Here is a 24,151-nt window from a genome sequence, read left to right on the forward strand (position 1 = left end):
ATTTGGCAGTGTACCAAGCTGTGACCCAACAAACTCAAACCCCCTTGTAGAAGGCAACGGCTTCCTTTTGCTGGACAACTGAACTCTGGTAGGTAGGGCCAAATGCATAAAAATAACATGCAGAAGTCCGATCTTGGTACTGAAAACTGGAGGTAGGGCCTTGATAGAATGGAGGATTGATACCTAGAAGTCATGGAAGGCTGGACTTCGAGTTGTGGCTTTTCTCCCCCGGAGACTTGTAACACCATTTCCTCCTCCATAGCAGCCTGATGCAAAGAGAGATCCGTCTGTTGTCCAGTGTGCACTAATGGGTTGTTCATTAATTTTGGAACACTTGGTCTTTGGAGAAAAGCATAAGCCTTAGGGATACAATCTCCTGAACCTTGCGAAATACAGCCTCAGCAAGGGCTGAAACTTGTCCCGTTAATATTTATGGCTAGCAAATACAAGATTTTCCAGGATAAAATTTTGATAGGAAACTGTTCTGAGGACCTCCTTGGCTAAATTTCTGAAGGCCTTGGGGGATCCCAATTGGCTTTCCTGCGTGCTTATAGAGGATGGAGAGGCAGGATGCCAAGAAACAATGACACAAGGGAATGACATGTCCCTTCCCCCCAAAAGATGTGGCTAGGTTTGGGCTGGCACTTAGGAAGACTTCAATAAACATTAGTCCCCGCCTATCGTGAAGAAAGGTGCATCACGCTGGGTGCCTGTGCAACTGTTTAGCGTGCCTGTTTTTTAGTTGATCCCTCCAGATACATGTGCACGGCCAGAGTCTGTGATTAAGATACAAGATGGAAAGAGGCCATGGCAGGGCAACCTGTGCATTAGGAGTCAAGACAGAAAGTTTGCACTCAACAGAGTACAGAAAACCATTTTATACACAAAGGATTGAAAGTAAAATGCACCACTCTTGTGATTAGCAGCAAGCAACCGTTGCCTCATCAAAAACAGCAGCTGGCATCCCATCAAGACACCAGCATAAAGAAAAAGATAAATTGTTCAGCAGTTCAGTAAAGATCACATTTGGGTTTGTTGTAGATTCTCTCTTTCTTCCGCTTGAAGTTTCAGCCAGCTCCAGTCCAAAGTCTGAAAACAGAACAACCACCGATTCAGATACCTATAAAATGGCCCTTCTCTTGTCCTCCATTTCCTAGGGTACTGGACTAAGGTACAGGTGCTAGACCAAACAAAACACCTGAATGGCTAATCTTAAGTGTTGATATAACTCCCCACTGTCTTTCCAAACAAAAATTATTTACCTTAAGGACATACTAACTATGGTTAGCTAGGGAAAAGTTAGGATATATGAGTAAAATGACAGCAGCATTGTTTAGAGTATAAAACCTGGGAGTTACCATAAAACTGTGTTCTTGATCCTTCATTGTGTCAACCATCACATTCTCTAACTGACTGCAGAGGCTTTCTGATTCCTTCAGGAGCTCCTCACTACAAGATAAGAGATAGGAAAATATTTGCTATAAAGAAAATCCTGTTAGTAATCACGGCATACTTGTGCCACTATACTAACAGGTACTTCGACTCCCCCAAGTCCAACACAAAAGTTACCCTTCTTCACTGAACTATATCACCAGTTGTTTTTCTCCTCAGTTTCAAAGGCAGTTTGCCTTGTGGCTGAGGGGATAAGAAGAGTAAAGCCTTACCTGGTTGCTTTGACATCCAACATCCTCAACACAGAAACATGTCATGTTCATCATGTGAACTGTGACAGGAGAAGCAGCCGATTCTCTCATGAATAGGCTCCATGTGCAAACCCCCACATTTTCTGGCGTTCTTGTTTGCATGTAGAAGAACAGCCCTCAAAGGGACAACAAAAAGGGGGCAGGACTGTCCCCTTTCTATTCATGTCTACATGTCTACAGTGCTGGATTCAGCACGGGTAAGGCTTAAGTATAAAGCACTTCTAGATTCAAAGAAATACTGGTTCATCCCATTCAAGTTCAACCTATTCTGGTAGCTAAGAATGTTCAATGACAAAATGAAACATGGCAGAAATTATTTTATTATTATTATTTATGGGCCAAAATTCTGTTCTGTAAATTATGCCTGTGTTGATGTTACCAGCAAAAGGAACTATTCAAATGCATGAAGTAATGTGTTGTAAAACTGTAGGTAAAAGCATGATTCAGTTCAACTATCCAATTTCAGGCAGTAATGTGATACACTGAAGTATCATTGCAGAGATAAGCATATGCAGCCAAACATCACCTTTTATTCCCAACGTCTGTTAAGTTACTTGGTGGAGCTGAGATCTGCTGTCCAGGGTTACTAAGACGCGATGGGCTGTCTGGACTACCACTGACAGGCCCACGCACTTTACTCTGCAGGATAAGAAAAGACAAGTTAAGCTTTTTTTGCATGCTATGTGGATACATACCGGAATTTTCAGCAGAAAGCATTGCAACCACCCAGGAGAAAAAAAGATGGGACAGGATATGTTCATACCCATCCCATGCAGGAGTCAACTGTAAAGCTCTGCAGTGAGGCAGGCGCTTTCACACTTCGGAGGAGTCCCACATTTTCTCAAAGAAAACTAGAAATAAGATAGGCTTCTCTGGAAGATATCTAGATTGGCCATGATGGCTTGGGGATTCTGGAAATTTAATTTAAAAAGCAACAACTTCTGGACTGTACAGATAGCTTCTGATTGAAGTTACTCTGGCCAGGTTTCCCTTGCATAACGTATACTGGTGCAGGGGAAATGATGTCATTGCAGTAGCAAGCCAACCGGGAATTTAAGAGGGGACTCTTTAATTAGTGGCTGTTGCTTAAGCTATTCTACTTGTGCACAATGGAGAATCACATGAAGAATCATAGCAGGGACTCTTAATTAGCTGCCACTAAGGTGACATCACTTCCTCTATGGCAATGAAGGTGACCCAAGGGGTTTTTGACCTTTGCAATAATTTGGCATTCTGTTGGTTAACGTAAGGCCCAACGAGTGTCCTTTGTTCAAAGTGTGATCCAAAGCACTCCTCAGAATTTGTGCCTCATACAGCACTATGGAGATCTTGCAGAGATTTCTCAGCAGATAGGATGATGGGAAATGAAAGGTGAGAGAAGTGTATAGTTCCACTACTTGATCTCTGTGAGTAGGAGAGAGAGGTCAGATGTTTCTAACACACACGGACACACGTGGAGTTCATTTCACCCACACAGGCAATTTTCAGCAGGTTCCAGAGTTCTTTCTGACGTTTCTCCTGAAGCCTGACCACGGTTTTCTCATCTTCGTTCATCAAGCTCATCACCTCGTCCACTTTAGGAAACAACTCCAGTGCCTTTTGCTTGCAGACAACTGTTTTACTGTAAGGAACCAAAAGGCTAGTCATCTGTAAGCAGCTGAACCAACACGAGACAGTAGCTGGGGACACAGACATTACCCTTTGCTGGTATTTGGACCAACACAACACCACATCCCGGTGACCTTGGGAAGCTTCTTAGCTCTATTGCAAATAACCGGTGCAACCTTCCATTTAGGATAAATTCTTGAGAGTCCTACCTGAGCTGACCGTAGAGCAAGTGGACTTTCTTTTCAAAGGTCTGGATCGCCTGGAGGAGCAGTCGTACAACTTCCTGGCTGTCTCCACTAGTTCTTTGGTCTACATAAGCAGAAAGCAGAGACGCCTGAGTGTGCTGATGCTGAGACAACTTCAGGTGTAATGTACTACTGCACAGTTGTTCCCCTCTGATCAAACATACTGCAACAAGACTCCAGTGCAACAGACATTTTACCTCGTGGTTTTTCCCTCAGCTTCCGATACAAATCCCTCGCTTGTTCCTCACTATGAAAGAAACAGAAAAACACAGTACTGTAGTCATCTGAAGAACACAGACATGAAATGACTGCAGAGAATAATCTTAGTTATCCTACTGTAAAGCAGAAATATTATTTATAGTCTTTGCAGGTAAAATGATGATGTGCCACCAAGTCACTTCTGCCTTATGGCAACCCTTTCCAGGTTTCCAAAGCATACTTAAGTTTACCACTCTCCTCTTCTAGAGGCACTCGGAGTGTGCAGCTTGTCGAAGGCTACACAGGCTGGCTCTACTTGCAGCAGAAAAGAGGACAGAACTCTTGACCTCTGGCTCTGAAGCCAGATGCCCCATTCACTGAGCTACCCATCCAGCTAAAAACACACTGCAGACTATTGTATATTTGATCATGAGAATATGAGATGGCCAACAACAGTTATCATACACGAGAACAAAAACCATCTGTAACCACGAACAACCTTGATCTACAACACAAATTTTCTTGGCAAAACAAGATTTGTACAGTAACGACGGGACAGGAACTTAGCTACTTATTAGAAATAAGTAGTAATTTACTACACCTCTGCAGTCCCTGCTCTCCTGTTGGGATGTGTTGTACACTAACTGACCTTTCAGCCAGATCAAGGAGTGACAGACGTGCTGGAAAATGAGGCCGTAAGGCTGAAAGGCAGCAGGAAGAGGTACTTACAGGTCATCCAAAGAGCTCCCTTGTTTCCGGCCTTGTGGGATTCTTTGCAGGTCGACAATGTCTGTCTGGAGGGCCATGGTCTTTTTCACCAGCTGTTCAACGTCTTCCTCCTTCAGAAAAGGGACAAGGAATGGGGAAAGAACCCAGGACTTCTTTAGCCATATGCTCAGAGAGGAGCTCCTGGGTACAGCTAAGGCTGTAGGTAATCAACTCTTTCAGCCGCAAGCTTAACGACTCTCAGGTTAGCAGTGCCTAGATGGCTTTGTATCCATGGAGCAGGGTTCACCCCTTTCACTTGCTCCAACCTGTGGAACTTTTCCCGTTCCCTTCAACAGGTTCTGGCTTGGTGTCTCAGGACAGCTTACAAGCAAGTTAGCAATAACACTTGGTTCAAGGAAATTTTTTTAAAAAAAACATTAAAAGTCAAAACGTACCCTACCACACAGCTCGACAACCTGCTCCATTTCTTTCCAGGCAAGAAGCAATTTCTCAGAGGCTGTAAAGAGAGCAGAGGGGTCGTTTGCAAACTATTTCACTTCCTAAACAGAACAAAATATCAAGTGGAGCTTTCTCAAGGAAAAAATAATAAAAGTTCATGTGTTGCGACTAGTCAAGACCAACATAAATGAGGAAAATACAGGGATTTAGTGCATGTTTTATTACGTACAGAAAAAGAAAACACCATCAGAGGAGCCCTGACCAGCAACTACACTTTTAAACAGGGTCCATCATCTGAACTAAACAGTATCTCAAGGTCTTCTAATGCTTGGTCTCGGGCAATTTTACGCTGCACAAATGGTGATGTTAACAAAAGGCAGGATCAAGGACCCTCTTTGGGGCTCGGTGGGAAAGCCTCTGAGCTACAATAAGCAGAGGAAAAGAGAGAAAAATAAGTTCGAGGTTTTCTTTCTCACACTTTCAAGTGCCAAGCCACATAATACTGAGGGATAAAAGGCAGGAGGATTTTTCAAAAATTAAACCAAATTGACAACAAGCACCAGCCAGAATCTGCTGTAGGTCTGAATCCACCCTTATGCCACAAACTCCTTGTAGAAGGCAGGTCAAGGAGAAGGTTTCTAAACCACCCTTTTTCCTTGCATGGGCTGAGAATTACTAGCCCATGGACGACATCTTCAAAGCAGGAATCCTTCACTCATGATCTAGCACTCCAAAAACTAATACTGCATGCCCATGCAAAACAAATCTCTAAGGAAGAGACCAGACTCTCTCCTAGCAAGTGTGCCGACTCCAGGAAAAACAGAACTCACTGATTCCGAATTCAACCTGCTCGTTGTACTTCTCCAGGTCAATCTGGATACTTGCTTTGAAGAAGTCCAGTTTTGCTTTCAGCTGCTGAGACAGAGAGGCCATGGTGTTCTTCATCTTGGAGAGTGTGCTGTTATGCCGCAGAAGATTCCTCCTAGGAAACCAAGGAAAGGAGAGTCATCATTTCAGATGCCCAAAGGATTACGACGCAAGGCCCAATTGCTCCTCCATAAGAAACACAAGAGTCCACCACCATCAACCCCTATCAATTTGGCACAGCCATGTGGCCCATGCCTTCCAACTAGTCAATCTTGCAGGCCCACGTTTATTTCGTTTCGTTTTATTTCATTTTAAATGTAATGTAATTTATATACTGCCCCATTAGTGCACGGCAGCATTCTGGGTAGTGTACATATAAATAGCCCTATATTTTCAACATAAATGCCGACATCAAAGGTGGAATTTAGCAACCTGTGCCCTTATGTTTCAGCCTTCCCCACTTCTATCGTATGCTTCTAGCCCCAGCAACTGCAAGTGTTAGTCATTAGGGCCAGAAAACGGAGGGACACCCTGAAATTCTGATAGATAAATGAGCAGGACTTCCACACAAAAGTCTCAAACTCCCTCCTGGAGCTATCCTGACAACGATAAGATAGGCAAATAAATACAATGTAAGTTTGCTTAAATTTTAATACTGTAGGATTATACTTTCATCAGGCATGGGATATGAAATTTTGTCACGACAGACAAAACGGTTGATTTCCCCCCCCCCTCCACAAACATACATACATGGCTGCTCGTTGACCGTTCTGAAGCTGATTGAAGTCCTCGTTCAGACTTCGGATGGCATGCCAGACCTGGCCCCACACTTTGCGCAGCTGGAAGAAGGAGAGGGTTCTCTTGGGATCCTGAACTGCAGGAGAAAGCGGAGAAATGGCAACGCTCGGAAGCATAAAGGAGCTTCAGCAAACTCCAGCCCTGTTCAGCATTTCTGAAGCCACTTCAGGGGCCTTTGCAAAATATTCCAGGCTCTGACGGGACCTTGCCTGGTTTTCTGATTTAACTGAACATTGCATAATATTCTCTTTACAGACAAATAAAACCTTCAGCCCTGAATATTTCAGCAACCAGTCAGTCAAGAAGACTCCCTGACTTGCTTCTATTCTGACACCCATTGGTGCAGTGAACAGAACTTATCTAAACTGCAGTCAATCCTGAGGGTGGATCCTGTGGCTGCCACTGAAGAACCACAGATCTCACTAGCAGAAATAGCCACCCACTGGTCCAGTTACTAGGAGCAGCAAAGGATGGCATCTGGTGAATGAGAGCAATAGGGAGATGCCCATTACATAGCACACCTGTTCCAAAGAAGAGCTTGAAAATGTGCAGGCAAATGCCTGGAGTTTCCTTAAAAGCCAGAGGATTGCTCAGTAGTTCAGCCTCCAGGTCTGAAAACAGGCTTCTATCACCATGGCAGACTGTATCATGCCAAGAAAATATGAGCTCCTGTCCTATACATGTTCCCCTCCAAAAAAACACACACAAGAGAGTATGACCCCCTTATCTGCAGGGTCAGTATCCACTGATTCCCTTATCCATGGTCTGAAAATATTGAAAAGATTAAAAGAAAAATCCCAGAAATATATATTTCTAATGAAGTTATAATCCACTTTTTCAGCATCTGCAAGGGGGTTTGGAACCAATCCTCTGCAGACACGGGGGCCTACTGTATATGTATGTGTGTGTATGTGTTACATACAGCACTGATGTTACCTGTCTGTCATGGGTTTGGAGGGAAAGTTCCATCCTATGGGGAGTGGAAGGCGGGACATCAGGAGGAGGGGCTGTACTGTATATATATGTGGAGTGTGTGTGAAGAGTTTAGGAGACACTGAGAGACACTGGGATGTGACGAAGCAGCAGCTGGGAAGAAGAAGCTGTTGTGGGAGTCTGTGTGTCAGACAGGGTACTTCTGTGTGTCAGAGTACCAACCTGATAGGTTCAGGTGTCTGTTGGTTAGCCAGAACTGATAGGTTCAGGGTCTGTGCTTCAAGTTAAGGGTTCTGTGTGAACCAAACTGTATGCATGTATGAATGAGAATAAGCCACGTTACTTTATCTTATTCACCTGATTGTTTTATTTTTCCCTGTGTGTATTTAAATAAACCTTATTCTTTTATTTGTTTAAAAATCCATCCCTGGTCTGTGTGACTTCTTACAGGGAATGGTTGGTGGCAGCTTAGTTAACGTGTGGCAGATCCCAGTAGGTCTGGGTTTGTCACATTGATTGGTGTCCAGCGTGTGGGATACGACTGGTCCAGTTGTCCAGCGGTCCAGCAAAGCCTTGGCAAGTGTGCCCAGAGCAAGGGGGGTCTAGTCAGGGACAGTCTGAGGCGCGTAGGTAATCTTCTAGGTGTACCTCACGGGGAGGTGCGCTAGTAGAAGAACGTGCCAACTGGGGAGACTTAGATTAAGGTGCTCTGAGGCAGCCTGGTTTTGGCGGGAAAAAGCTGAGGCAAAACTTGGGTAGTAACAGTGATCTAGCCTGCCAGCTGAGAGGCCCAGCAGAGGGGGGTAGGCTCTGACTCGATACTGTTGCAAGTTTAGTGCTGAAGAACAGCAGCAGTCTCTAGGGAAAGCTGGTTCTGAGGCAAAAAGGAAAAAAGTGGTCGTTTTATTTTGAGGCTTGACTTTTTAAAGCAGCCTGTTCTGAGGGGGGATTATGCCCTTGACTCGAAGCCAGATGGCCGAAATGAGTGAAGTGAAAGACCCCCAGATTGACCAAGGTTCTGAGGATGAATTTGGCTCAGTGCAGGGTGACAGCACAGTAGAGCAGAACCCAGAACTTAGAAAATTGCTCATAGCCCAACAGCATGAACTGAGGATGAGGCAATTTGAAATGGAGGAAAGGGAAAGAGAAGAAAGGGAAAGGGAGAAACAACGGCAATTTGAACTAGAGAGAGAGAGAGAGAAAATTGCTCTGGAAAAAGAAAGGATGGCGTTTGAATTAAGAAAACTGGAGCTGATGAATCAGAACAATAATAACAATAGGGATTCTGAGGGAGGCCAATTGTCTAAGGCTGACCTGAAGAAATTCCCTGTGTACCACAAGGGAGATTGTCCTGAGGTGTTCTTTTCCTTAGTGGAAAGAGCGTTTGTGGACTTCTCAGTGAGGGAAACTGAGAAGATGACCATCATGCGGTCTTTAATCAGTGGTAGCCTGGCTGAGGTTTATGCCGAGATGCCTGAGGAACTGATGAAAGATTTTGCAGAGTTTAAAAAACTGGTGTTTGCCAGACATGGGATAAATGCAGAGCAGCTGAGACAAAGATTCAGGTCCCTCACCAAAAAGCCAGAGCAGACTTTTACCCAAGTGGGGGCCCAATTGGTGAGGCTGCTTGAGAAATGGCTATCGCAGGAGGGAACAGAGACCTATGAGCAGCTTAAAGATTTGATAGCGCTGGAACAGTTCTATTCAGTCCTGCATGGGGAATTGAAATTCCAGGTGAGGGAAAGGAAACCGAAATCTGTGGCAGCAGCCGCAGAGATCGCAGATTTTATTTCCCAAATAAGAAAGCCCTTGGGTGAGGGGAAATCTGTAGGTAAACCCAAAGAAACCTACAGCAAGTACTCTCAGGGACCAGGGAAAAGCCAGCAAGGGGGAGGGGCCCATGGTGAAGGGAAGCCCTCAGACATGAAACTAAGACCTCAGATTTTGGAGGGAAAACCAAAACAAGATGAGAGAGAATCAAAATACACCAGAAAATGTTATTTCTGTCAGGGAAAGGGTCATCTAATCTCAGAGTGTGAGAAATTAAAGCAGCTAAAAGGAATGGTGCCTCAGAATTCTAGTGGGACCAAGCCAAAAGCTGTGTTCTGTGTCCAGAAAGAGCAAGGCTCAGTGTCACTGAGGGAGCCGGTTGCCATGGCTACTCAGTCTGGAACAGCTACCTCTGCTGATCAGGCTGAGGAAAATGGTCCTCTTGTGGAGGTAAAACGCTGCTTGCTGGTGAAAACAGATTCTCAGTTGTTTGAGACAGCAGGGGTGGACGTAGGAATACTTGACCGTCAGTATAGGGGGCTGCGGGACACTTGTTCCCAGGTAACCCTGTGCCATCCAGATATTATTCCCAGGGAGTTTATAATCCCAAATGAGAGCATGAAGGTGGCAGGGATTGAGGGGCAGGTAATCTCTCTGCCAGTAGCAGAGGTACCTGTCAACTTTCAAGGCTGGAGGGGAGATTGGCGGCTAGCGATTTCATCGACTCTGCCAGCAGCCGTGCTCGTGGGAAATGACCTGGCTGAACATGTGAAACGGGTGCTAGTGATTACACGCTCACAAGCCACCACAGGGACAGTTCAGGGGGGTAATGATGAGCCAGAGACGGAAGCAGAGGGGAGTTCAGAAGCTGTGGTGGAAACCTTAACCACAGACAGCAGATTTGGACAGGAGCAAAAGGCAGACGCCACTCTCCAAAAGTGTTTTGAACAGGTGACTGACGCCCAGCTAACACCTGAAACCCCAGTGAGATTTCTGGAGAAAAAGGGGATTTTATATAGAGAAACCCTGAGGAATATCTCAAAAGGGGGAGATGGGATCAGAAGTCAGCTGGTGGTACCTGAAAAGTATCGCCCCATGATCTTACAAAGGGGGCACTCTGACATGTTTGCTGCACACTTAGGGGTGAAAGGGCCCCTTGATTTGATCAAGCAAGATTGGGAGCAGATCACCCAGGATGACCCACAAGACGTTGTGACATACATAGACACCTTGATGAATGACCTAAGGAGAAATCTAGAGCTGGCAGCAGAAAACCTGCAAGCTCAGAAGGTCAGACAGAAAACATGGTATGACCACAAAGCTAGAGAGAGGCACTTTGACCCAGGGGAGGAAGTGCTTTGGCTTAGGCCCTGCAGAGAGAATAAACTGCAGCTCAAATGGGCAGGACCATATAGGGTCATTTCCAAGATGTCAGACCTGAACTACCTTATAGAGCAGGAGGAGAACCAAGCAAGGAGGGTGGTTCATGTGAATGCCCTAAAACCCTACTACAGAGGGGAACAGAGGGTTTTATTCGCGATAAAAGCAGCTGAGAGTGAGGAAGCTGAATTACCCTTCTGGGAGGGTAGAGGGGAAGTAAAATACAACCCAGAGGAGGTAAAGATCAGTCCGGCACTCACCCAAGACCAGCAGCAAGAACTAAAAATGCTGCTTAGTAAATATCAACAGGTGTTTTCCAACAAGCCGGGGATAGTGAAGGGAGTGATGCATCGGATCCAAACAGGGGATGCACCCCCGCAGGCAGTATCCCCATACCGAGTAACGGGACCCTATAGGGACAAGGTGCGGAAGGAGCTGGACGAAATGCTGAGGGAGAACATAATCGTCCCCTCTTCTAGTCCTTGGTCCTCTCCGATAGTCCTTGTGGACAAGCCTGATGGGAGCATTAGGTTTTGTGTTGATTACAGGAAATTAAACCGTGTAACCACTCCTGATGCCTACCCAATGCCCAGGCTAGACAACCTGATTGAAACCATAGGGGGTTGTCGGTTCATCTCATCATTGGACCTGGTAAAGGGATATTGGCAATTAAGAATTGATCCCAGGGATCAAGAAAAGACTGCCTTTTGCAGCCCTTTTGGTCTCTATGAGTTTCGAGTCCTGAGCTTTGGTCTCAGAAATGCACCAGCCACATTCCAAAGGCTGATGGACCAGACCTTGGCAGGGCTCAGTGACTTTACAGTGGCCTACATTGACGACATAGGGATCTTCAGTAATACCTGGGAAGATCACCTGATACACCTGGAGTTAGTGCTGCAGAGGTTAAGTGCAGCAGGGCTAACAGTAAAGGCCAGCAAGTGTCAGCTGGGTAGCCCAGAAATAAAATACTTGGGTCACATGGTAGGGGGAGGAATGATAAAACCCCTGGAGGCCAAAATAGAAGCTGTTCGTGATTGGCCTAGACCCAACACCAAGAAAAAAGTCAAATCATTTCTTGGGTTGGTGGGCTACTACAGAAAGTTCATCCCGAGGTTTAGCGAGATTGCGGCTCCGCTGACCGATCTGACGAGGAAGAAGGCTGATGACCGCATCCCGTGGACCAGCGACTGTGAGGCGGCGTTCCAGAGGTTGAAGGAGGCGTTAACCAACTATCCTGTCCTGCGTGCTCCAGACTTCGACCGGGAGTTCATCATCTACACCGATGCGTCTAACAGCGGGGTAGGAGCAGTTCTTTGCCAGGAGGATGAGAATGGTGACCAGCATCCAGTGTCCTACCTGAGTAGGAAACTTCAAAAAGGTGAGAGACATTTGGCAACCGTGGAGAAGGAGTGTTTGGCCATAGTCTACGCGATCCAGAAGGCCAAGCCTTACATCTGGGGAAGACATTTTATTCTGTGTACTGACCATTCACCATTGCAATGGTTAAAGACAATGAAAACCCACAATAGCAAACTTATGAGGTGGGCTTTAAACCTACAGGACTATGACTTTGAAGTGAAGGTGGTCAGAGGGTCAGTGAACTGTGTTGCTGACGCCTTATCAAGAAGACCTGAAGAATGAAGACGGCGAAAGAACATGGACTATGTATATATAATGATGACAAAAAGTTAAAATGTACCTGGTTTTGAAATTGGTTTGTATGAATAAAGGTAAATTGATGTAATGTATATGGTAAATGTTTAAATGCCTATGTGCTATGGTTTAACTTAGAATGTAAGTATAAGTATGATATGGTATGTATAACTGTTTTTGTATGTTTTATACAGGTTGTTTTTTTGGTGAAAAGCACGTTAGCTTTCCCCCTACAAAACAACTTATAAAGAGGGGAGGTGTTACATACAGCACTGATGTTACCTGTCTGTCATGGGTTTGGAGGGAAAGTTCCATCCTATGGGGAGTGGAAGGCGGGACATCAGGAGGAGGGGCTGTACTGTATATATATGTGGAGTGTGTGTGAAGAGTTTAGGAGACACTGAGAGACACTGGGATGTGACGAAGCAGCAGCTGGGAAGAAGAAGCTGTTGTGGGAGTCTGTGTGTCAGACAGGGTACTTCTGTGTGTCAGAGTACCAACCTGATAGGTTCAGGTGTCTGTTGGTTAGCCAGAACTGATAGGTTCAGGGTCTGTGCTTCAAGTTAAGGGTTCTGTGTGAACCAAACTGTATGCATGTATGAATGAGAATAAGCCACGTTACTTTATCTTATTCACCTGATTGTTTTATTTTTCCCTGTGTGTATTTAAATAAACCTTATTCTTTTATTTGTTTAAAAATCCATCCCTGGTCTGTGTGACTTCTTACAGGGAATGGTTGGTGGCAGCTTAGTTAACATGTGGCAGATCCCAGTAGGTCTGGGTTTGTCACAGTATGCACACACACGCGCGCGCGCGCACACACACACACAATGCAAATTTGGACCATTGCAATTGTTAAAGCATGTATATCTTTTCAGCCATAGATACAGCAACTATTCCTTGGGACAGCTTGTCCTTCAAACAAATGATGCACTTTTCACATCCTAGCAACACACACACATACACACACACACACACACACACACAAAAGACAGCTCTTACGAATGCAGTTAATGCTTTCTGGGTGGGGTCGTGGGGAAATCTGAGACTCATAGGTGACTTTCCGGTTGTCAAAGAGGAAAAAGAGACCCGTGTCAGCAGCTGAGGCATCACTTAGCTGCAAGAAAAGATAAGACTGGCATTAGGTGGAGGCTCTCCATGGCAGATTGATTATTTGGTTACATCTTATAGTCCTGCTCCATCCAAAGGACTCAACAGTTAGTTTCCCCAAAGCTGGCACTCCAAGCCAACCTCCCCCAATCTAGTGCCCTCCAACGGTGCTGGGCTACAATTCCCATCATCTCCAGCCCATGGGAGTTGCAGTCAAATGCAGCTGGAGTGCACTGAACTGGGGAACGTTGATCCAAACCATCCATGGAATGGGGGAATCTGACAATCCTGTTTAAAATGGAGAATTATACAGAAAAAAAGGTGCAATGTTTTCCCAATGCAGCAGGACAAAGTTCACAGTCTCCTCCCTCTTGCCCAAGAGTTCTGCCCGTCACCCCGTCTGTCCCTTTCCTTCTTCCCCTGTTTTCTTTTCTTGGAACAATTTACTGGTTTCACAGGTTGCATGTAGAGATGGGGGTCTTCGTATACTCGGCCGCCGTGCAGGGAGACTCGTCCTCCCTCCGCCTGCCTGGAGTGTCCAGCCGAGTGGGAAGAGAGCAGCACCCTGGGAGTGATTGGAAGGATGAGCAAGGGCCGTCGCAGCCGCTGGATGTGTGCGTGGATGGTCTGGCTCCAGGGGCCGGACTTAAATCCAGCTACGCAGGGATATTTGTATACGAATACCCCCATCTCTAGTTGTATGTCAACAGAGAGACATCCCACTGAAGGGAGCCACACTTTGACACCATACCTACCTTTATGTCTGCTAGATACTGAATATCTGGTTTCTCAGGAAACAGTGCTAATCCCCCTTCCTGCAGCAGCTCCTGGTCTTGCTCTGGGATGCCGGTATCTGCCTCAATTTTGGCTTTCACACTCTGCAAGGCCTCGTCCTCTGCCAGAGGATATAAGTGCATGATGCCCGTCACCATGTTTAAGACATGTACCAGCTGCAAAAGAGAAAGACCCATAAAATGGGAAACTGAAACAGCTGATACACACCCTACTTCATTTAGATTTTGCATTGCATCTATTTAGCAAATGCTCCCTGTTGCCTCTGTGCACCAGATATACTACAGGCAGGGGACACACATATTTCTTTCTCAGAGGATGTTCTCTAAAAGCAACTCAGGTTATATGCTTTATGTGGGAAGCTTGGGGACAAGCATGCCATTTTCTCCAAGCGATGCCCACTGGGACATGTACCAGATGCAAAACTTTGACTGGACTGGCACCCTTACGGGAGCAGCAAGAAAACTAGAGAGCTGTCTCTTAAGCCAGACCCTTCCTGCAAGATGTGCAGAGTGTAACAGTCGACTCCCGTTGCTCTGCCTAAGCTTTCCAATGGGCAAGGCAGAGGGCAGCTCCTTTATTTTCTGTGTGATTCATGCTTGCGCAAGGAGGTAATGAGGACTTCCCTGTGAAAGCTCTGGAAAAAACAACACACACCCCTCGCTCAGTGGATTGCTGATTAAGCAGAAGAGAGCAGTCAAGAGGCTGGGCACAGTTTAACTTTCAGTCCCATTCCAAGAAAGCTCTTGAGCGGGCACTCAGAACACTTCCTGTTCATCTATGAATTATCTTTCTGAAAAAATATATCTCTGTACAAGATAAGACATTTTATTATTTGAGAAACCCTGAGAACGTAAAACTCGTACATTACTCTGAGGTGATATAAAGGACACAATAGTTCAAGTGCCATTTAAATAGTTTTTCAAATAGTTAATGAAGAAAAAGTTGATAATGTCAGTTCACTGAGATAAAAAGTTATAGGCGCTCTATGGTAACAACATATCTATACCTGTATAAAATCATGTAAACATTTCTCCAATGTTTCTTGAAGCAATGCTCACAAATTTTTGTAGACAAATACATATATTGTTATCAAAGAGGGTAAGCAGTACACATGCTGTCTGTGAGGTGCCTGACAGAGGTGTGGCAACCTAAAGCAAATACTTTACTTGGATGAAATAGACAGGAGTGTTTCCCATGGACCATTCAACAGGCATGGGGCCGAGAAAAAGTAAAAATGCAGTAATTTCTACTTGGTTTTGATTGGCTACCTAGAGCCTTCCACGTGTTTTCATGACTGCTTGAGTCTACAGGTCTCTAGGGAGACCCGAAAGCAACGTTGCAAAGTACATGCTGAATATTCACATATCTGTTTGAAAAAAACCTTCCTGTCCTTTTGCTCCAGTAGACCATTCTACATCAACAAGCACCAGTTTCCCTTGCAAAATGTGGGTTTAATCCATTATCCCAAGACCAACCCATTCATCTAAACCCATAAACTGAAAAGTTTTAAATCGAAACCATCCAAATTTCCAGTCTGGTTTGAAACGTACTTTTAAGTTCAAGATATCGTCCAGTGCCTTGAAGCAGCCATTGGGGCCATAGGAGGTGTCGGTTCCTCTCTGCCGCGGATGCCATTTGAGCATAAGCTGCAGCCATTTTTCCAGCTTATCAGCCAAGACACTGTTAAACATAACCATGGAAAAGAAGTCAAAAAAGATGAAAATTGTGGAGGACAGTTACCAAAATTGTTCCGGGAGAGCAAGCATCTGATGGGAGAGTCAGATGGAGCTAAACTTCAAATCCAGCATTAGGACAGCCATGGAAAAGGTATTCTTTGCCACATCAGCAGCTCCTTACCTGTTCAAATTGTTGGGGTAGGGCAGTTTGCTTGAAAATTTCACTTCGCCTGACAAGTCTTCGTACACAACAATATCTAGCTCACTCTTCTGTCGAACCTTTGCATGCCTAGGAGAATCAAGATATGGGGCTCAGAGACATTCAAGCTTGCATTTTTGCCAAGGAAATACACACTCCAAACAGCAAGGGCTAGAAGATGCACGATAGGATAGCATTCCTCAAATAGGATAGGATAGCACTGAAATTCTCTTCGAGAATATTCTTCAAATATTTGAAAAGCGGCCATCCAGAGGAGAGGCAGGATCTGTTCTTGATCGTCCCAGAATGCAGGGCACATGACCATTGGCTCATGTTACAGGAAGGCAGATTTTGGCTGAATATCAGGAAAAACTTCTGAACTGTATGACAATAAAACCAATAGCCCTGGGAGGTGGTGAGCACTCCAGCACTGGAGGCATTCAAGAGGAAATTGGACGGATCTGCTTTGACTTGGATTCCTGCACTGAGCAAGGGGTTGATTCGGTGGCCCTTCCAACTCAGTTATTCTATGATTCTATGTATTGTGGCAGAAGCTTTCATGGACTAAATCCCATGCAAAGCTCTCTTGCTTGTTCACACACATATTTGTTTGTATGGATACAGAGGCTGCCCATTTTTTGCCTGTGTGGAAGTGATGGAAAGTGTATGACTTGCTTTTTTCAAAGCAGGGATCCTTCACAGCATGTCAACCACACAAACAATCAATGCTTGAAAAACACTGATTTGGATGTACATAAAATCAAATGCCACTCTGCCCTTAAAAAGTGCTAGTTTCAATGTAGCACTAATCTACAACTCAACACAGCCCTCCCAAAGCTGGTGCCCTCCAAGTCCCTTTGACTGTACATCCTAACACTGCTAGCCATTATTCTGGTTTAAAATGATGAGAATGAGTTTTCAACAAGCACAGTGTGGAATATTTCTCAACCAACACAGCTGTTTGGTTTGGAGTTGGACAAACTCTGATCAAGTGTAATCATGGCTAAGCAAACTAACTTCAAATCATAGTTCAATGAAAATGGTTTGTTTCAATCAATGGTAGTTAAAATTAACCATAGTGTATGTATGAAATGACACTTTAAACTTCAGCTAATATAAAAGAGGTCTTTCAATCTCCTCTTTGCAGTCAGACCCCAGGAGAAGGGAGTAGAAAGTGTGGCAGCCTAGGTCCATTCTGAATATAGCCATGTTTACACACATCAGTCTTCCCTTTGGAAGATTGTGCAGTAGGGGGAAATGGTAAGTTTTGCCAGTTTAAAGGAAACAGAACTGTGCGGAGCAGAGATTGGCTTTGTGCCCTCAATGTGACAAAGCACCCTGTTCCCATTTCCGAGACCAGGTCTTCCTCTTTAGAAAAGTGGCTTTCTTAAATTAATAACAGCAATTAACAATAATCAAGTGCTATATGCTGGTTCAAAGATCCACATTTCACTCTTCGCTGTGAGTTACTCACCACTGAACGGGCTGCCAGTTGGGAAGAAATGGTCGAAAGCCTGTTATACACTCAAAGGCCAATGTGCCAAAGCTCCAGTAATCCACTGTTACTGTGTATTTCTGCTGCTCCAGCAGTTCCGGTGCCTAAAATGTTGTGAACCAGAAAAAGACTAACAAAACTTTCCAGTGCATTTCTGTTCAGAAATTCAATTATACATTCTTTGAGGCATGGTGAAATCCTCCGCTTGCTGAATTCAAGTTTCTGGATTCCTTTAAAAGGTCATCAGAATACAGAGATTTCCCCCTACTTCCATCTTCATCTTCACTTAAGCCGGCATGTTTCACACAGTTTTTTAAAAAGGTTTTTTAAATTTAGCATTTACAGGCAGTGGACAAGTGAATCAGTGGATACTGATCATCTGGATGGGGGGGGGGGGTCCTAGTGCACTTCTCCAGGATGTTAGGCTTTTTGGCTGCCAACAGCTCCACCTCCCCTTTACTGCAAGCTCAAAGTGCCTGCCTGCGTCTTGCTCAACAGCGTCTGCATGACAGCTCCCTTAGAAAGAACTTACCAAGTACTGCAATGTCCCAACAAAGGAAGTGCACAAGCTGCCTTGATCCAGTTCTTTGGCATAGCCTAAGTCAATGATCTTGTGTATCAGCTGGGAAATAAGCACAGAGACAACTGTATGAGGAAGTGAAGAGCACTAGGCAGAAAATTAAAAAAAAATAGCTTAATCCCTCCCTCTCTAACAAAAAAAACAAACAAACTCTAGGAGGAAACTCAACTGATTAAAAAAAAAAACAGCACCAGCATAGTATTGGGTGGCTAGTGGCTATCAAGTTTGGGCTGTAATTTTCAAAGGGGTTTTGTTAGTACATTGCAGCAAAACCAGCAAGAGAGTCTTGTGGCACCTGAAAAAGACATTTTTTTGGCATAAGCTTCTGTGGGTTTCTTCAGGCTGTATCTGAAGAAATGAGCTGCCACCCCTCCCCCCCCAAAAAAAAAGCTTATGCTAGATGCCACTCGTTTGTCTTTAAGGCACCAGAAGGCTCTTCCAAGTTTGGGCAGATGCCCAGAACCCGCGGATGTTTGACGACTCCACTGCACAGAGTGTGGGAGCCTGTATGTGCCTTAATCCATCCTTCACGTGTGAAAATAACAGAGTGAGGATCACAGGAGGAATGTAAGTAGCATGATCCAGTGGCAGGAGAGGATTTCCCCAGATGGAGATCCAGCTCTTTGTAGCTGAAGCCATGCGGAGGGGACTGCACTGAAGGAGAACAATGATTATTTTGCCTCACTAATGATTATTCTCAAGCAACCCTTTTGGACAAAAGGGGTGCCGTTTTTCCAGCTTCCCCCTAGTCTGAGATGGGCCAGTTCCTGGGAAACCCAGATGAAAAGGACTGTTGCTCACTCGCTCATCTCCTTGCTGCAGGACAATGTTCTCCGGTTTCAGGTCTCTGTGGATGATCCTGTTCTCATGAAGGTATCGGAGAGCAGAGGCTGGCACGGAGTGAGAGAAAGGGAGAGCACATCACCATCACCATCTAAATCTATCCTTCGCAAATCCCTCTGTTCTGTTAACCGAGCAAGAGAAGAGGGGAGCAGAGAAAGCGCGAGCCGCAGCACAGAGGCTCAGAAGGGGAGACAAGGAACTTAAACAGAGTCGCTTCTCTCATGGGTCTGTTTGGCCTACAGAGATTGCTTTGCACCTCCATCTTTTGATGAAGGAGGAAGGAAAGAGTGCACGCGTGGATTAGAGGGTCCATTTTGCCTATCAGGGCAGGCTGAAAAGGTGCACAGGGAACGGCACCTGAAAGAGAAAAGCCAAATGACGTCTCTCCCTTACTCTGTCCTAATGACCACAGCCATAAGTCTCGTCGCTGAAACGAGAAGTATCTCAGCATGAACACTACCGTACTTTTGAAAATCCTACTCATCTCAGAAGCTTGGACAGAAGAGCTTCCTACAGATTACACCCAATGGATCAGGACAGGCGGTGGGTCCCCCAGTTACACCCTGAACATTGCTCCGTAATCTATTGCCTGTCCTCTTTGCCTCCCGACGGAAGAGCCTCAAGTCACTTACCAATGTCTGATAACAAGACCAGGATCGCTCTTTCACGCAAGCCGCAGCAGTTCTCAAGCTGGTTCAGATGCTGCAGGATTTCAAGGGAGGACATTAAGAAAACATTCTCTCTCTACATTTGGTGCACGGCTGTGTCATTTCTCTTTGGTCTTTAGGGAATCTCTGCTGAGTTTCACAACAGGGAATGCTGTTCAGCTGAAGTACTGAACCAATCCATACATTTGACAGGTACCTCTGAATTAGGCTGTACAGGACCCCGTCCCCCATCAATTGGGATCAGTATCCACTGATTCATTTATCCACTGGCTGAAAATACTAAATAAAAAAACCCCAGACATACCCATTTATATGTATTTCCAGGGTGTGTTTAGCAGAACTGGCTGGCTGCAAGAGGGAGCCAGAGACCCTGCAATGGATAGTATTTGATACTTCCGTGTTCCTCAGCATCTGCAGGGGCTGGGATTGGAACCGATTCCCCCGTGGTCCTACTGTACAGCTCTGAAAGGGGTACCTCTCAAACCACTCTACCCACCACACTGGGTACTGTTAGTATTACATGCAGACTGAAATTAAAAATCTCTCAAAAAATAATGGTTCTAGACTTTGTCCTACTAACAACAGATTCACCAAAATCAGACACACGGTAGTCACGACTCATTTGATTTCCTCTGATTCCCTTGGGCCTGCTCATGATGAAGTCTGGATATGGCCCAACAAGACCTTTTTAGTAACCACTACGTAATGGCCAATAGATGATTAAAAGCCTCTCCTCTCGTGCCAGGTTTTCAGAACTTATTGAGCAGATACAGCTCACCCTGAGAATATATACTCACTTATTGAGAAGATATACTCACCCTCCTGAGATCTCCGCCTTGGCAGTATTCCATGGCCAACAGAGGCAAGTCATTGAGTGCCAGACTTTGCATTCCTTCGGGGACATCCCGAGCCGCCACCACATTCGGGTGATTCAGACTGAGAAAAAAAGGGAACGGAGCCTCGAGGCCATCTCCCACTTTATCTTGAGACAGTGATTTTCAAATTTTAAAATTTCTAGAGAACCTTTTTGTGAAACTCTTTTTTTTCACTGACCTCTAAAACTCCAAGCATGTGGCACCCAAGTGTGGCAAAAGATTCTGGGAAATACTGTCCAAAATGTCGTTTCTTCAAACCCTGGATTTTAGTGCATTTCCTAAAGCACACATTTTGGTTCTCTAACTGGGCATAATTGTATAAGCCCCCTCCCCACATTGCTGAACACTGAAGACACAGCTCTTTTTTAAAAAAGTTTTTTAAAAATGCTGTTTGCAACTCTTATTAAGAGGCCCCGAGTAATCAATGTACAGATCTCTGAGCATCATATATGTGTACTGTATAGCTTTAATAGATAACAAAATTCTGCATGTTAAAATATTTTAGAGGGTTACATGAACTGAAAGCAAAAGAAATTTCAATAAGTTATTAAATAACACTAATATTTTTTAAAGAATCAATTCAATAAATATTATTAAATTTATAATCAGCTGGAAAGGAATTATTGCAAAATAAGTTATTCAATACATTGACCTTACTTATCTTCACAAATAGAGGCTTACACAAAATATGTTGCTATCCACACAGCTTCTCCACAAACGTCTTTAGCAGGAAAGCTGGGAAATGATCCTCTTTCCACTCTGGCCCTCCTCTCCTGTTCTTACCTACGTGGAAAGCTCACACAAAGAGGCAATCTTTCTAATATTCGCGAAGGCTTTCACGGCTGGGATCTAATGGTTGTTGTTGGCTTTTCGGGCCAAACAGTCTGAAAAACCCACAACAACCAATCTTTCTAGCCTTGCTCTTGTCTGAGCCCAGGGCTGCCATGTTGATGGTGACAAGCAGTCTTCCTTCCTATACTTCCTGAGGTTAACAACCCTGATTTTTTTGGGGGGGGGTGTCCTAATTTACATGGAAAGCTAGCTACCTTGCAACCGGGATTCACATCCTCTTGCTAAATGCATTTATTCAAAACCCAAGGTCGCAGGCCAGGATAGCATCAGAATTCTCACCGTTTCATGATCTGTATTTCCAAACACCATCGTTCTCTGTTGCGTGGGCTGAGTTCCTGGCGACACTGCTTGATTGCGATTTGTTCCCCAGTCTCCTGTTAAGAAAAGGGGGGACATTCCTAGGAAATGAGCAAGGTGCGCTGACCCGCAAACCTCACAGCTGTATTCATATGGTTGTGAACACTGCAGACGGCAACACAGTTCTTCTAGGAATGATTATAAACAGCATTGCACGTGGCCGCGGTTTACCCCACAAAAGAGGTTTCCGAGGAAATACGCAGGTTTTGATCCTAGGCAGAAGGGCAGCTTGGCCTGGAATTATTCCCTCTTTTCGCTACCCTATAATTTCTCTTACTTTGAAGGTCTGCGTGACACAAAAGCTTAGTACATCACATTTATTCAGGAGCATGATGTAACTAAGCTAGCCCTTCAAGCCTTTGGCCAAGAAAAGCATATTAAAAAAGCCAAGGAGGGAGTGAAGGCTTTCAGGAAAAGGCCCTTTCACAAAATAATTTCAGAGCCCTTGTTTTATGGCTGGTTAAAACCAGTTGGAAGGGACTCATTTTTTAAGTTTAATTGTATTTATTTTACCAACAGCATCTCACACTGTCATCCACGGCACAATGAGATCAGCTTCTTTGTCAAACAATAAATGGGCAAAACATGTCATTAGAAGCATTTAGTCCCTCTCGGTGCTTCATCCTTGAATTCAGGGTGGCTGTCCTTGAATACAAGAACTTGGAAAGAGAGATTTGAAGTGAAGTAGCCAAAGAAAGAAAGAAAAATAATACATCAATAAGTTCAACACTATCTCTCACGGCTTAAATTAAAAAAAAACAACAGGTGGGTGGGTGGGTTTCTCATTTCACTATACATATAAATACAATGAGAGAGATACTTTCCCCTTCAACTGAAACAGACCCTCTCAAGGAAGGGGGAACCATGACTTCAAAGGGTAATTGACTAAAGTAATTGACCTGCCCAGGCCAGAATGTTTATCCAAGTCTATGACCCATAGTTATTGACTTTTGTAACTTAACTAGGGTTAAAAAAACAGAACTGACATTTTCTGAATTGCAATACAGTCACATGATCACCATTATCATCATCATTGCTTCAGTCTCTCTCACTCCGATATCTATAAGAGGTGTATTTTATAATTTGAACCCTTTGCAAGCTGAACGTTGGCTGTTGCTTTTGGTACTATCTGTCTGGGTTTATTGGAAATGGGCCGAAGAACTCCTTCAGTCAAGCCCCCACTGGCTCCTATAAACCTGTATGCTTTGAATGTGGTGCGTCCGAGGAAGTGAAGAGAAATCTGGAGCGCCTTCCAGAGACTGGGTGGTTCGTGGTGCGGACAAGCGGAGTTATCGCCTTGGAAAAAACCCGATTCATTCTCTCTCTCTTTTTCTCCCTTTCCCTTTTAAACTCAGGAAGCCAAACTGTCACCAGAGCATGTTTCCTCCTCTCTGGGTGGTGGCAGGAGCACCCCCATTTTAGGGCAGGTCTCCCTGGGAGGAGGAGAGGGGGGGCTCAAGAGCAAGGAAGAGCCCTTCCCTCCCTCCCTCCTGGGACAGGGCAGCTTTTCAGAGGAGGGTCACCCTGTTGGGGTCCCTTTCAGCAAACAACTGAAATAGTTTTATTTCTTTATTGAAAGTAGTAGTATTTTTTTTTACCCTGCCTTTCTCCTTTAAAAAAAAAAAGAACCCGAGGCAGTTGGCACCATTAAAAGGCAATGTTTAGAAGTCAAATGCAAGAAGCCCTATATATCTATATATATCACGCACACAAACACAAACACGGTCTAAGGTGCCGCCTGTTTTTGTGTTCTTTTGTTTCTTTGGATTTTGCCTGACCCGCTTGCATGGACGGGCCGGGGGTGGGGGGACCGGGGGGGGGCTCTTCCAAAACGACCACTTTCTCAAGACCAAGTTGGCCAGGATTTGGGGGGGGGGGGGAGACACGGGACACACGCGCACACACACACACACACACTCTTGGGTTTATCATGAGGAGGAGCTATACAGGTCACTTCCCACACACCCCCAGAGCGTCGTCATGACACAACGGGCCAGGATTTTGGGCGTTAGCTTGAGGGGCTACACAGGGCGCTTCTTCTCTCACACACCCACACACCCACCGACCCACGGGCTAGGACGTCTTGTGGGGCGCCCCCCTCCCAGGGCTCCCCCTCGTGTGTGTGGGGGTGTCATCATCCTCCCCCCTCCTCGCCCCCTTCCCCCCTCCCCCCCTCACCCACCCGGTGCTGCCATCGGATGACGTTGCCGAAGCCGCCGGTGCCGAGGCGCTCCCGCATCTCCCAAGGCCCGCAGCTGGTCAGCGGCTGCAGCGACGACGACGAGGACGGAGGAGGAGGCGGAGGGAGAGGCTGGGGCGCCATGGCGGCGGCGGCGGCTGCCGGGACCCGACCCTCTTCCGTCCTTCCTTCCCTCCCTT

The 24,151-nt window shown here is 45.3% G+C and overlaps 1 protein-coding gene across 1 annotated transcript; it reads right to left on the reverse strand.

Moving 5' to 3' along the window:
- Positions 1 to 863: 863 nt before the first annotated feature.
- IKBKB (inhibitor of nuclear factor kappa B kinase subunit beta) lies at positions 864 to 24,151 on the reverse strand. Its single transcript, XM_072978991.2, has 21 exons — positions 23,955 to 24,151; positions 21,695 to 21,789; positions 20,507 to 20,624; positions 19,653 to 19,722; positions 18,979 to 19,067; positions 18,130 to 18,219; positions 17,577 to 17,701; positions 16,085 to 16,192; positions 15,778 to 15,907; positions 14,188 to 14,382; positions 13,325 to 13,439; positions 6,539 to 6,662; positions 5,752 to 5,903; positions 4,918 to 4,979; positions 4,484 to 4,593; positions 3,754 to 3,803; positions 3,521 to 3,620; positions 3,177 to 3,324; positions 2,230 to 2,342; positions 1,359 to 1,449; positions 864 to 1,089 (listed from the first exon to the last, which is right to left on the reverse strand). The coding sequence occupies exons 1-21, from the start codon at positions 24,093 to 24,095 to the stop codon at positions 1,021 to 1,023; spliced, it is 2,295 nt and encodes a 764-aa protein (XP_072835092.2). The 5' UTR covers positions 24,096 to 24,151; the 3' UTR covers positions 864 to 1,020.

This window comes from Pogona vitticeps, chromosome 8 (genome assembly GCF_051106095.1).
Source record: "Pogona vitticeps strain Pit_001003342236 chromosome 8, PviZW2.1, whole genome shotgun sequence".
NCBI classification, from domain to species: Eukaryota; Metazoa; Chordata; class Lepidosauria; order Squamata; family Agamidae; genus Pogona; species Pogona vitticeps.

Bases quoted from the DNA above. Each gene is read 5' to 3' on its own strand.
- IKBKB (XM_072978991.2), bottom strand. From the start codon at position 24,095: ATGGCGCCCCAGCCTCTCCCTCCGCCTCCTCCTCCGTCCTCGTCGTCG. The intron at 3,621-3,753 runs GTAAAATGTCTG...CTGCTTATGTAG, and splicing joins GCTGAGGGAAAAACCACGAG to ACCAAAGAACTAGTGGAGAC. The intron at 1,090-1,358 runs GTAACTCCCAGG...TTCTGTTTTCAG, and splicing joins ATCAAGAACACAGTTTTATG to ACTTTGGACTGGAGCTGGCT.